The sequence below is a fragment of the Hyla sarda genome, chromosome 5, assembly GCF_029499605.1.
Source record: "Hyla sarda isolate aHylSar1 chromosome 5, aHylSar1.hap1, whole genome shotgun sequence".
Classification (NCBI taxonomy): domain Eukaryota; kingdom Metazoa; phylum Chordata; class Amphibia; order Anura; family Hylidae; genus Hyla; species Hyla sarda.
Window position 1 is genome coordinate 207,693,737 of NC_079193.1, and position 14,885 is coordinate 207,708,621.

General features: G+C 41.7%; 1 protein-coding gene across 1 annotated transcript in view; it reads right to left on the reverse strand.

The window, feature by feature from the left end:
• Nucleotides 1–14,885, reverse strand: part of PHLPP1 (PH domain and leucine rich repeat protein phosphatase 1) — a 119,680-nt gene that overhangs the window by 31,950 nt on the left and 72,845 nt on the right. The window contains exons 7-10 of the mRNA XM_056520998.1: nt 11,030–11,232; nt 8,256–8,316; nt 6,134–6,229; nt 4,225–4,380 (exon numbers count right to left, since the gene is read on the reverse strand). Coding sequence (XP_056376973.1) covers nt 4,225–4,380; nt 6,134–6,229; nt 8,256–8,316; nt 11,030–11,232 — 516 coding nt within the window. The remainder of the gene's footprint in view (nt 1–4,224; nt 4,381–6,133; nt 6,230–8,255; nt 8,317–11,029; nt 11,233–14,885) is intronic.

Here is a 14,885-nt window from a genome sequence, read left to right on the forward strand (position 1 = left end):
CATTTTATTCTACCATTTCTATTTTCTAGTCACTTCTTTGTCCCTCTAGACACAATCATATGTCTGCTGCAGGATTTCACTAGCTAAACGATGACCCACTATAGCAGCGCTTTCCAAACAGTGTGCCTACAGCTGTTGCAAAATTACAGCTCCAAAGGCTGTCATGGCATGCTGGGAGTTGTATTTTTACAAAAGCAGGACGCACTCTGTTTAAACACAGACATATGAATACTAGTGCCAGACTATAGTGCTATAGTACATATTTTAGAGGGACCAGGAAGTAGAAAGACCTGTGAGACCTTGAAAGAATCGAAACAGGAGTAGAGAATCTGTATCCTAAGAATAAGTTCTTTTACACCAGAGATTTATTAAGGAAGCATTCCATTCTTTTTTTTTTTAAATCTATTTCACGAACTTACGGTATTATAACTCGCCACACAGCGAGATTTGTTTTATTTTAGTACAACTGCATCTACGAGTTTCATAATTCTAATTTCGGCTGGTGAGCAGCAGTGTCACATAACCGACATAAAAATAAATAAATCAATCAATCACTGGGGTTCTCCTTTACTTCGTCAAAAGGAAGTCAGTTCTGAGGCAACTGACTACTATTTAATCACCCATACTAGCTCATTAACTAAATGCTGCAGCTATCTCCATAGGATCAGAATAGACATTAGTTATATACCTCTGAGGCTGTTCACAGCACATCAGGTGTTCCCCCCACATCATCAGTAGGTTAGCAAACTGACCAAAAAGGTATACAGACATACAGTCATGGCCATAAATGTTGGCCCCCCTGAAATTTTTCTAGAAAATGAAGTATTTCTCACAGAAAAGGATTGCAGTAACACATGTTTTGCTATACACATGTTTATTCCCTTTGTGTGTATTGGAACTAAACCAAAAAAGGGAGGAAAAAAGCAAATTGGACATAATGTCACACCAAACTCCAAAAATGGTCTGGACAAAATTATTGGCACCCTTAACTTAATATTTGGTTGCACACCCTTTGGAAATAACTGAAATCAGTCACTTCCTATAACCATCAATAAGCTTCTTACACCGGAATGTTTTACCACTCTTCCTTTTCAAACTGCTCCAGGTCTCTCTTATTGGAAGGCGCCTTTTCCCAGCAGCAATTTTAAGATCTTTCCATAAGTGTTTGGATCTGGACTCATTGCTGGCCACTTCAGAACTCTCCAGCGCTTTGTTGCCATGCATTTCTGGGTGTTTTTAGACGTATGTTTGGGGTAATTGTCCTGCTGGAAGAACAAAGATCTCGGGCACAAACCCAGCTTTCTGACACTGGGCTGTACAGTGCAACCCAAAATCCGTTGGTAATCCTCAGATTTCACGATGCATTGTACACATTCAAGGCACCCAGTGCCAGAGGCAGCAAAACAACCCCAAAACATCATTGAACCTCCACCATATTTCACTGTAGGTACTGTGTTCTTTTCTTTGTAGGCCTCATTCAGTTTTCGGTAAACAGTAGAATGATGTGCTTTACCAAAAAGCTCTATCTTGGTCTCATCTGTCCACAAGACGTTTTCCCAGAAGGATTTTGGCTTACTCAAGTTCATTTTGGCAAAATGTAGTCTTGCTTTTTTATGTCTCTGTGTCAGCAGTGGGGTCCTCCTGGGTCTCCTGCCATAGCGTTGCATTTCATTTGAATGTTGACTGATATTCAAGCTGTCCTGCAGGCTCAGGGAGCATCAGTGTCGGTGCGAACTATCTTTGGAACTTGTTTGCGGCTGCTTATCCACCATCCAGACTATCCTGCATTGACACCTTTCATCAATTTTTCTCTTCCATCCACGCCCAGGGAGATTAGCTACAGTGCCATGGGTTGCAAACTTCTTGGTAATGTTGCGCACTGTGGACAAAGGCAAATCTAGATCTCTGAGGATTGACTTGTAATCTTGAGATTGTTGATATTTTTCCACAATTTTGGTTCTCAAGTCTGTTGTCCATGCTAAGACTAAGTGAACTTCTCTCCTTATCTGCTTTCAGGTGTGATTTTTATATTGCCCACACCTTTTACTTGCCCTAGGTGACTTTAAAGAAGCATCACATGCTTGAAACAATCTTATTTTTCCACAATATTAAACGTGGGCCCAAAAATTTTGTCCAGCCCATTTTTGGAGTTTGGTGTGACATTATGTCCAATTTGCTTTTTTCCTCCTTTTTTGTTTAGTTCCAAAACACACAAAGGGAATAAACATGTGTATAGCAAAACATGTGCTACTGCAATCCTTTTGTGATAAATACTTAATTTTCTAGAAAAATTTCTGGGGTGCCAACATTTACGGCCATGACTGTATACTGTTAGCACACTCACTGGTAGTTTTCTTACCAGATTACTGGATGCTAGCTTGTTTAGCCTATATTCCCCAGAATTAAAAACACCAAACCAAGTCCAGTACAGACACAGAGCCAGATAGAAAGTGTAGGGAGTCTCATCTCTGAGGTAACAGATCTGATAACTAGAGGCCCTAACAATGTATGATTCAAGTACAAAAAACATATAGAGCAATATAGTTACAAAAGTTATTCCACTTTGTATTCCCTATATGACTACTTTCCCAGAGGAGCAAGCAGATCTCCTAAGTGTACTGTGCCCATTTAAAAGTACACTTCTGATGTTTGGTCTATGGATCAGTTATTTTATGTATCCTCTGTATTATTGCACTATTTATTGTGCATCCAATAACGTTTCATTGTTTGATGGTAAAAGTAGACTTCTCTCCTTGCACAGCATTTTTCCTGTGCACCAGGGCCAGTTCTGCCTATAGGGAAAATAGGCAGCTGCCTAGAGCGCCCTCTTGATGAGGGCAAAGCTCTGCTCGCTGCAAGTTAGTAGCCAGCCAGCATCCGAAGCACCCACCCAGACAGCACCACTGTTGTTACAATGCGTCACTCTAGAACAGTTTTTCCCAACCAGGGTTCCTCCAACTGTTGCAAAACTACAACTCCCAGCATGCCCGGACAGCCTTTGGCTGTCTTGGCATGCTGGGAGATATAGTTTTGCAACAGCTGGAGGTACCCTGGTTGGGAAACACTGGTCTAGAAGAAGATTACATGAGGAAGAAGTTGTTACAGTGTGCCACCCATAGTAGTAAGGAGATGACATAAGGAGAAGGATTGTTACAGTGTGTCACCCCAGTAGTAAGGAGATTACAAGACAAGGAGGTTTGTTACAGTGTGTCACCCCAGTAGTAAGGTGGGGCGTGCAAATGGCGGAGCCAATGTGGAGTCAAGGGGCAGCAAAATTAGCTTTCGCCTAGGGTGTCAAAAGTCCTTGCACCAGCCCTGCTGGGCACTGCTACAGACAACATCCTAACATCAAGACTGGCATCAGGGTATTGTCTATGGTGACATCCAGGAATCAAGAGAAATGGACCCTGCTGGAATAAAGGAATGTAAATATCTACTGAGTTTAGACTGAGATACATTTTGTAGTTGCTTTGGTCTGTAAGACATTAAAAGTTGAACTCTCCATGGTTTATTGGTGCAATGTGCCTGCACCAGAAGTTGGAAATGCAAGATTCTGCTCCAGATTAGTAAAATCAAATTGTATTACATTGCTAGACCAAGCGAGCGTCATGTAAGCAGCTTTGAGACACTAAAACCTAGCGGCAGAAAGATGTGCTGGTGTTTTAACATGCCAAAACCAGGTGACAGGTTCCCCTTTAAGGGGACTGATTTGGGTTCTGTATTTATCCTCACATCTTTATTGATTTAGGTTGCCTGTGATCTGTATTCGTTGTGCATATACAAGAAAAAAAGTGTTGCCCTTTTATTTATTGTGGTGATTGTGACACTGAGTCAGATGTATCACATTGTACAGTGGAAAAAGCCGACCCTGTCTACCTAAAAACAAATGTACAGTAAAGATAACAATTATACTGGGAATGAATGGAGGCATTGATGTGATTGATATAACCATAGACCGCAGGCATACCCTTAGCTGTGCCTGACAAGGACAAGTAAAGCTGCACAGATCACATGATTTTCGAGTCATTAAGTTCACAAGAAAAAAAAAAAAAAAAAAGTCTGTAGTGCTGATAAGATTAAAAGATCACCATAGAATTTTTTCCTTCTGAAATGAGACTGGGCTACCTGTCAGCTAGTCTGCCGACTATTAATGCCATTTCAAATGCATTGCTGTAGATAATATTGATATACTTCTAGTGTATGTACATGTCTAGACATTGTTACCTGTCAGATTTCATCAGCAAGTTAGCTGGGAGCTCCAGAAGCTGGTTATGCTGCACATCCAGCACCTCCAGTTGGGTGCGCTCAATACACTCAGGAAGACGATTAAGTCTATTATATCCAGCAAGAAGCTTCCGCAGACCTCTGGCACAGAATAACCTGTATGCCAAGACATCAAAAAAAAGAAAGATAGATAGGAGGGATACAGACCAAGTAGATAAAATTTCTCATTGCTACCAATCTTTAAAAAAATATCAACTTCACTGGAGCACAGGTAAGGCAGCTGCATGGTAAAGAGGAGAAGTCCAAGGGCAACAGCCATTTGCTTCATTTCACACATGATGTCTACTTGTAGAGATCCAGTAGATACAGCTGCAGGAATACATAGCAGCAGAACACATCTCTTCATACAGCAACATCAGGAACCTCACATCAGATCCATCTAATCTTGCATGTAGTAAGCCTATTCTATATATAGCCTTCCAGAAATCCTGCAAATTATGGATATGTATTTGGATTCACCCAGTATTAGAGTAGGTTTATAGCACCTATCTGCCCAATACTGATCCAATGAAGATTAAGAGGATCACTGCTGGTTAGAACACAACAGCCAAGGGCCCCTTATGTGTTTGTGCTGGGGTCCTATTACACAGTGCGACAAACATGCCAATATCGCCAGCAATCAGTAGATTAATTACTAAAGGCTGATTTCATTGTTGTAACCCTCGCACATCCCCCTGTGTAATAAGCAATGTGAGACTCCTCAATGATTTATGCAAAGGGTCACAAGAACAATCCAGCCATAAAAAGGCGTACTCCCCACCCCAGGTGTTCTGAACATTTATGGTCAGAATGCCGGGTTCAGGCAGCCGTGGTCGTGACATCATGCCATGCCCCCTCTATTCATGTCTATGGGAGGGGGAGTGACGAGCGATCACAGCCATCACGCCCCCTCCCATAGACCTGAATGGAGGAGCTGTGGCGTGAGGACACAACTGCACGAACCCGGTACTGGCCCTGAAATCGTTCTGGCGTTCGGACACCTGCAATCAGACAGCTTATCTCCTATTCTAAGGATAGGGGATAAGTTTGTCTAGGGGCAGAGTACCCCTTTAAATGAGCACCAATCTACCAGATAAGCACTCTTTATGGCAGTGTTTAACAACCAAGGTGCCTCCAGGAGTTGCAAAACTACAACTCCCAGAATGCCTGGACAGCCAAAGGCTGTTCAGGCATGCTGGGAGTTGTAGTTTTGCAACATCTGGAGGCACCCTGGTTGGGAAACACTTCTTTATGGGGACCTGCTCAGCTTTGCAGAATTGCGGAAATTTCATTGTGTGAACATAGCCTTAAAGTGTAACCATAAAGTTACACAAGTTAAATTGTATGGAGAAAACAGCTGGTTCTTTTAATTCATAAAACATGCAGTGGGAACGGGACAACGCGTTTCAAAGGTTTTCCTTCAGAAGAAGGAAAACCTTTGAAACGCGTTGTCCCATTCCCACTGCATGTTTCATGAATTAATAAAGCCTGCTTCCTAACACAATACTTGGGTGTGCGCCTCTTAGTCGAAATCGGAATTTTCTGCCGGAGTTCTGCAAGAGCCTCGCTAGGGTCTCACAGAACCAGCTGTTTTCTCCTGTATTGACACCGCTTGCATAGCGGGACAGACGGCCAGCTGCCTCCCGATACTAAACACCGCTTCCAGCTACTTGCTACATGCGATTGCCAGTGTTGTGCCTGCCTGCACAACACCCAAAGATGAGCAATATTCCAATTTTTTTTATAATAAGGTAACCGAACTATATTGCGCCATCTCTGCATTTCTTTCCCTCTCCTGCTACATAAAGTTTGTAAAGGAGTAAGAACAAGGGCTTATTATGTAAACCCGCAAGACACTAAGAACACTCACCGTGCAGGAAGTTCTGTCAGGTGATTATGACTGACATCCAAGACCTCAAGGTTTTTGCTCTCACAAATCCAATCAGGCAGGCAATCCAGACAATTCCTAAAGAGAACATTGACACGGGGGATCAGTAAAAAAAAAAGCAAATATACCTACTTATGTGAACAGAAATTAATTTATTCAGAATTTTTTTTAGCTCCATACATTAGAAAAAATGTAGGACCTTAAAATCTAAAATATTAGGTAAACCAGGCTTTATCTGATAGCAATGCAATGATGTTTTCTCAGAGTACTGGCAATGAACAAAGACTTAAACAGCAAGTCCAACCCTTGGTTACGTTACAGCACATGGATGTCAGAAAGCTAATAACAAGAGGTCTTATGTGGCTAGCCACCATGCAATGCTACATTTCGGAAACCATTAATATTCTATATTTTGCTTCATGTAGATAATCCCACAATTAATTTAGGGCCTTGGGGAAAACATGTTGTGTGACACTAATTTAAGAAGAGAGAACAAATCACTGTTATTAATATGTCAATGATTATAGAAGTGTTGTAAAACCACACAAACTCTCTTACCCAAGGATAACAGTTTGCTAAGTGGCTCTTAGCCTTTATACACATTTCGTTCTTGTTCCAAGCTAAAGATTAACTTACAGTAATCAAATTCCTGGAATAAATACTCTGAAACAGAAATCAAATAAACTTGCTTTTCCAGCAATGCAGCCCAGCGCTAATCTTACATAATGCACTTAATTTGACTTTTGCTGCTGTTGGGGGGCAATACCCCAAATGTCCAAAAAATTTAACCGATATTCTCAACCTTCACTGATAAATGGCATGTAAATCCACTTTTTCTTTAAGTGTGTTACATTGCTAACTGTGTAAGGGTGCATTCACACCACGTTTTTGCAATACAGTTCCCGTACCAGGCTTTTGATGAAAAACGGATTCCTCAGAACCTGACTAAACTGTATCAAAACGTGTGTACAAATTTCAACCGTATACAGTTAAAAACCGTATATGGTTTGCAAAATGATGTCCAGTTGCATCCGTTTAGTAAGAAAAAAAAGTTTCACTTGTTCCAAGAAAAAAAACTGTGCAAAGTCAAAAACCATATGGTAAAAACTGGATGGAACCGTACACACATACAGTTCTGTACGGTTCCCATTGACTCCCATGTTAAAAAAAAAACATATACGGGTCAATACGGTTTTTCACCTGGACCAAAAACCATGGTAGGCCCTTTTCTGTCCAGAAAAAAAAAAAAAAAGTAAAAAACCGTGTGGTGTGAAAAACAGGGACAACCGTATGCAATATGGTGCATACGGTTTTGAATGGAAACTCTATGGGCACGGTTTTCTGTACAGTTGCATACGTTTTTTTTTTTTTTTTTTTTAAACGTATCCAAAAACTGTATAGAAAATCGTGGTGTGAACCCACCCTAAACTATGGTTTTGGGTACGGGAAAAAAAAAATGACAAAACCGTACAGGATGCAAAACGGACACAACCTAATGCATCTTTTGGCATACGGTTTTCAATGGAGAGTTAATGCATACGGTTTTCAATACGGTTCCATACGGTTTTCACATAGAAAACGTATATGGGAACTGCATTGCAAAAACGTGGTGTGAATGCACCCTAAGTCACCGCACAAGCAGTTTCCATAGCCAGAAGAGCTATGCGGCCATTAGGAATGGGCAGGAATGTTAAGACAAGGAGCCTGTCCGCTCTTTATCATGGTATGATCCGCTGACATTGGCAGCTCGCTGATACCAAGGCAAAGGTGTCATTTGAGTATTTGTCCTGATTGCCTTTTGCAAATATATAAAAGCAAACAAAACAAAAACACAACCACAACACTTTTCTTCCAAGCTCAGGAGCCCAGGAGGCGGTGTATGTTTCCTCCTTCCCTTGAGTATCTGACATTCAGCTAAGGCAAATGGTATTAGATCCACTGTCTAATCAGTGATCCGTCAACATCGGCAGCTCACTCCACGATACAGAGCTGACAGATTTCCTTTAAACGTTTCATAATTATACTATTTATCCATACATTGTAAATTATTACAGGTCACAAATAAAAGTTTCATTTTACTAAAACAATCATAAAAATATCTTACCTAGAAATGTCCATTAATGCTAGGTTACATGGGTCTGGATAAACATCTAGGTGAACAAGTGCTAGGGAAAAAAAAATGATAATAGTGAGAACATGAATTAACCCCCTTAAGGACCAAGCCCATTCTAGGGTACTCCAGGTCTCCAGCATTCTCCAGCATTCTGAAATGCTCGGAGCCGGAGGCAGTGATAGTGATGTCACACCAACGCCCCCTTGTGACATCACGCCGCTCCCCCCCCCCCCCCCCCCAATTCATGTCTATGGGAGGGGGCGCGTATTCCTCCCATTCAGCTTTCAGGTGCTCCGGTGGGCTGGAGACTCTCTCCTAGGATTGTATCCACCTTTTCCAGCCCACGGGAGCACCTGAAAGCTGAACTCATTTATACAGGATGTCAGCAACTGCCGAGCCGAGAAATTTGTGACGAATCGAATTACTGTAAGTTCGCTCATCTCTAATGGGGACTATTAAAGTGCAAAAATAAAGTTAAAAAAAAAATGTGAAAAATCCTCTCCCACAATAAAAATGTAAATTGTCCCATTTTCTCCATTTTCCCCCCAAAGTGTAAACATTCTTCTTTTTACAAACGTAATTGGTATCGCCGCATACGTAAATATCCAAACTATTAAAATTAATGATACTGTACGGTGAACGGCGTGAACGTTAAAAAAAGCAAAAAAAAAAAAGTCCCAAATTGCTGCTTTTTTTTAAACATTTTATTCCAAAAAAGTTATTAAAAAAATGTATTAAAAGTTTTATATATGCAAATATGGTATCAATAAGAATAACAGATCACGGCACAAAAAATGAGCCCTCATACCGCAGCTTATACAGGAAAAAAAAAAAAAAAAAGTTATAGGTCTTCAAAATAGGGGGATTTTAAATGTACTAATTTGGCTAAAAAGTTTGCGATTTTTTTAAGCATTACAGTAATAGAAAGGTATATTATCATGGATATAATTTTAATCGTATTGACCCACAAAGAATAAAGAACACATGTCATTTTTACCGTAAATTATACAGCATGAAAACGAAACCTTCCAAAATTTGCTAAATTGCGGTTTAATTTTCCAACACATAGTATTTTTTTGGGCGTGCCATACGTTTTATGGTAAAGTGAGTGATGGCATTACAATGGATAACTGGTTGTGCAAAAAACAAGACCCTCATACTAGTCTGTGGATGAAAATTTAAACGAGTTATTTTTTGAACGAGAGGAGGAAAAAACAAAAACGTAAAAATCCTTAAGGGGTTAAAATTGCCCTACTTTGACCACCTATAACTCTCATTTTTCTATATATAGGGTGATATGAAGGCTAATGTTTTGTGCCGTGATCTGTAGTTTTCATCGGTACCACTTTGGCTTACCGTATATTTAAATTATTTTTTTTTATCACTTTCTATAAATTTTTTGGGCTTATATTTAATTTTTTTATCGCTTTTTATAAAAAATTTTGTTAATACAATGACAAAAGCAATTTTGGACTTTTTTTTTTTACGTTTACACCAGTGACATACAGGATAATTAACATTTTGATAGTTCAGAGATTTATGCACGCGATACCAAATATGTTAATTTTTTTAATGCTTTCTTGGGATAAAATAGGAAAAAGGGGCCATTTAAAGTTTTATTGCAGGGAGGGGCTTTATCACATGCAATCATTGGATTGCATATACTGAACACTGCTATGTATATGCATAGCAGTGATCAGTGTTATCAGTGATCTTCTGCTCTGGTCTGCTCAATCTCAGACCAGAGCAGGAGACCCCCCTGGAAACCTCAGGCCGCCATATTGGATGATTGGATACCCGTGGCAGGGCTGAGGGCGATCCGATCATCCAAACGCCCGCATTGATGCAGATGCTGTCATCTGTATTGATCACCACATCTGAGGGGTTCATGGCGGACATCAGCGCCGGGACCTGCCGTGTATGATGAGAGCACCGGTCGAATCATGACGTACAAGTCAATTGTCGATAAGGGGTTAAAGGGGTATTCTTGTCTCTTAAATTGATGCCATATTCTCACTGTACTAGGACTGCTTAGATAACAAATGTTGCATTAGCAGAAATACTGACAAAGGCTGAATTGTTTTGATACTCACTAAACTCGCTAATCTCAGATACCTAATGCTTAGTTTTTCTTAAAACAGAGTGCAAACTAGTGGATTGTTACTAACATTATAAACTGGCTTCTCTATGTGAATGATGGGAGGTCAGCTTCTGCCTGAGAGCTACACCCTCTTGCTCAGCCATCCTCCAATTCCTCACAGAAAAAGACCCATCACCTGTTCCCAGCAATGCTTGCTCTGAACTCCTCCCGACTTCAGTATTCTCCATAATCTCCCCTAGAAGTGCAGACCCCCCTTCTCCATAAGGGTCTGCAAAAAGGTTATTGCACTAGACAGAATATATGCACCGTATACAATCCTTCGCCCTAAACCCCCTGACGTTGTGCAGCAGAAATTTACATGGAGAGAGATAAAGGGCTCAATGTCTGGCTTAAAAATAAAAGCCAGATCTGCTACAATATGAAGACCTCCTTTTGCCTAGCTAAATGACACTGCTCACTAAAAAGAGCCAAAGGGGGAGATTTATCAAAACCTGAGTTGCTCATAGCAACCAATCAGATCGCTTCTTTCATTTTTCAGAGGCCTTTTCAAAAATGAAACAAGCAATCTGATTGGTTGCTATGGGCAACTCAGCAACTTTTCCTCTGGAAAGGTTTTGATTAATCTCCCCAAAAGTTCCCATCACTAGAGGATACTAACACTTACCATTAGATGACGTGTAAAGAGCCTTCAGGTAGTAACCACTTATTTTAAGGGAGGTCAAATGGTTCCTCTCACAGTGCAGAACTTCTAGGTTGCTTAGAGGAGTCACATCAAGAATGGTTATCTTGTTATCGCGAAGATCCAGTTGAGTCACATGAAGCAGAAAGTCTACTTCATCTACCAACAAGCTTTTGATTTCATTCAACCTGACCACAAAAGGAAGGGAAAAAATGTAAGTCACTTAGACTGTATGATCCCAAGCTGATCCCAGATGGATTCCTAGTGTAAGTCAATAGGCCCCATCGGGTACCGTTAGTATCGGTTGTACAATGGACCCTGCACAGCATCATAGCCGTTATAAACACAAGCCACAAAATGGATGTGAGCAGAGCCTCTCTTCTACTACACTCTACTTCAACAGTTTTAAAGCCTCCACTTGCTGTCAATGAATAAATATAATTGTTTGAGCACGAGATAGAACAGTTTTTCATGTCTCAAGTATTCATACTATTTGTAGTGGTGATCCAAGGTGCAACTATCCCGTTTTCCTAAATATTTCCGCAGTATATTGTAGTGCCCCTACAAATTGACTTGTACTGAGTTTGCAAGTACTAACCAATGAAGAGGCTGCGGCACTCACAATAGCACCATGGCCCCCTTCATACGGCTGACCGATGGGGATGCCAGGAATTTGACTCCTGCCGATCTAATATTAATGGTCTATTTTTAACAGGGTACTCCGCCCCTAGACATCTTATCCCCTATGCTTTGGATAGGGGATAAGAGGTCTGATCGCGGGGGGGTCCACTGCTGGGAACCCCGGCAATCTCTCCTGCAGCACCCTGTGTCATCTGCTGCACGGAACAAACTTTGCTCCGTGCAGCAGATGACCCAGGGTGCTGCAGGAGAGATCGCAGGGGTTCCCAATGGCGGGACCCCCGTGATCAGACATCTTATCCCCTATGCTTTGGATAGGGGATAAGATGTCTAGGGGCGGAGTACCCCTTTACCTCTGAATGGGTAGTTAAGCCTATGAGAGTGATTTCTTGTAACCAACTGTACACATCCACCTGGACATGATTACCATGGGTTCTTTGGAAGAAATATTTTCATTCACAGATAGCAGGCAGAGACTTCATATGGAGTGCCACTGAAACACTGAAAGACCTCTCATTATAAAATGGGGAAAGTAAGGAACTATTTTTCTTATAGATTCTGTAATATATACAAAACAAGCGGAATAAAGACTGTCATAATACAGTGGTCCCTTAACTTACAATGACCTCAGGTTACATTATTTGCAACATACAACAGTCTTATTTGCACCACTAATGTGAAACCAGACTCTACACACAATGCTACGGACAGTCCAGATCTGCGAATTGTGTCAATGGCTGGAAGAATGGACCAATCAGAATGGGCATTTTACTATTAAAACCCCTGTATTATTAAAGTGCATGCACTGACCGGCTGTCTGGTAGCGCCTCCTATAGTACAGGGAGGTACTACATGTGCTCTGCTGTTTACCTTTGCCAGGGTTAGCTGCTCCTTTGGATATCAGGTGGGGGCGGCTCCATTTTACTTTTTGAGGACACTGTATGTACTGTATAATAACCTGAAGAAGCTTCTGTCCTCTACATCTCCCAGCAGCTCTTTCTTACTTTTATATGAAAGGACTTTATCTGTATTTGTCATCTACATATTTTCCTTAATCCTCACTTTTTCCTATTTTTGGATGACATTTTTGGGGCTTTAGAATCAATTACCAGGTTTCCATAGAGTTCTGTTCTCAACACACAATAGGCATCAAAAGCGGCACTTCAAAACTTGTAAGCAGAAATCAAAAATGGCGCTGATCCAAGCGGTCAGGGATGGGAAGATAAAAGCAGTAATTATTCCAAAGAATGCAACGTGTTTCACTGCGCATGGGCAGCTTCACCAACATACAGTGGTCATCCTGGAACCAATAATATTGGAACTTGAGGGTCCACTGTAATGAAAATTGCTCTTGGAAACTGAAATCTATACATTCTATTATTTACCACAAATTGTTTCCAAGATTTTATATTTGCAACCTGGAATCAGATCGCCAGCCAGGGATTAGCAAGAGAGGCTGGCATCATCCAACATATACAAGTCTGTGCCAACGGTGATAGCAATGCAAATGCTGGCGCTCGCTACAACAAAAAGCAAAGAATGCAAGGACGTTCAAAACAAAAGGAATCTATAGCATCACTTTGGAGAACGGGTGCTGGTGGGGGCAGGGGGTGAAACCTTAACCAACTCACACTAAAGCAGAAACAGCAAATGAAGCGCTGAACTAATGAGGTCACATTCTGCGTGCCGCTGATAGCATCTCCGATTATGCACCGCTATAACCAGAAAAAACATTTCTGTCTGTGGATGTGAGAAGAGCAGACTATTTAATTTCCCTGGAGTCACATACAACATGCCACAGTGCTAGAGCCAGCACCAATAAAAAACCTTATGCTGGATAGATGGAGGAAGATTCAAGCCTCTATGGCAGTGGTCTTAAACCTGCGGACCTCCAGATGTTGCAAAACTACAACTCCCAGCATGCACGGACAGCCGTTGGCTGTCCGTGCATGCTGGGAGTTGTAGTTTTGCAACATCTGGAGGTCCGCAGGTTGAAGACCACTGCTCTATGGCATGTACAGGCTGTATAAAACGTCTGATCAACAAAAACCTGCAATTTAGACCACATTTACCTCTAAAACTAGACTTCAGTTTGAGGTACAGTATAAGTTCGCAAACCAGCTGGATGATATGCCACGACTACGTTTTGTACATTTACAAGCATATAGAATTTTTATGGGACGGCATACTGTGGTAAAAGTATGGTAGAAAGGTTTGTCCCCTATTCTCATTAATAAAAATATGTAAGGTTCACACAAATCATTTCACCAAATTTTGGTGCATAATTCATGTGAATTCCGCTCCCAAACCACATCCTATTATTTTCGGACTTAAAAATAATTGATACAGTAACCCCCCCGACATGCGATGGCCCCGACATATGATAAAATCGACATACGATGGCCTCTCAGAGGTCATCGCATGTCGATGTCAGCATCGACATACGATGCTTTTATATGTCGGGGCCATCGCATTAACTGCTATCCGACAGCGCAAAATGCTTAAGCTGCTGTCGGATAGCAGTGTAAGCATCCCGGGCAGGTTCGCCTACCTATTCCCGCTGCTCCGGGTCCACTTCGCGATCCTACGGTGTCTTCTGCATCTTCTCCAGGGTCCGGGCCTCGCTTTCCGGCGTCGTTATTACGTCACTACGCACGCCGTGCCGGCGCAGCAGCGTAATAACGTCACCAGAAAGCGAGGCCTGGACCATGCAGAAGATGTGGAAGAAGCCGGAGGATCCCGAAGAAGACACCGGAGCAGCGGGACAGCATCGGGAGCCCCTGGGACAGCATCGGGAGGGGTGAGGACGCGGTCCGGAGCGGCGGGGACAGGTGAGTACAGCTTCCTATACTTTACATTGCACGGATCCCTCAACATACGATGGGTTCGACAAACGATGGGTCGTTTGGAACAAATTACCATCGTATGTTGAGGGACCACTGTACTTTGATACATGAACTTCAGGGGTACAGAGCAGCACCTGGGGAATTTGCGTCCAAAACCCTGGGATAAAGGGGGAGTTTTATCAAAATCTGTGTAGAGGAAGAGTTGTGCAGTTGCCTATAGCAACCAGACTGCAGCTTTTATTTAAAAAAAATAAAAAATTTGATTATTGGTTGCTATGGGCAACTGCATCACTCTCCAGCTACACAGCTTTTGATAAACCTTCCCCAAAGAGTGAAAATCCGCGTCAGAAATCTGA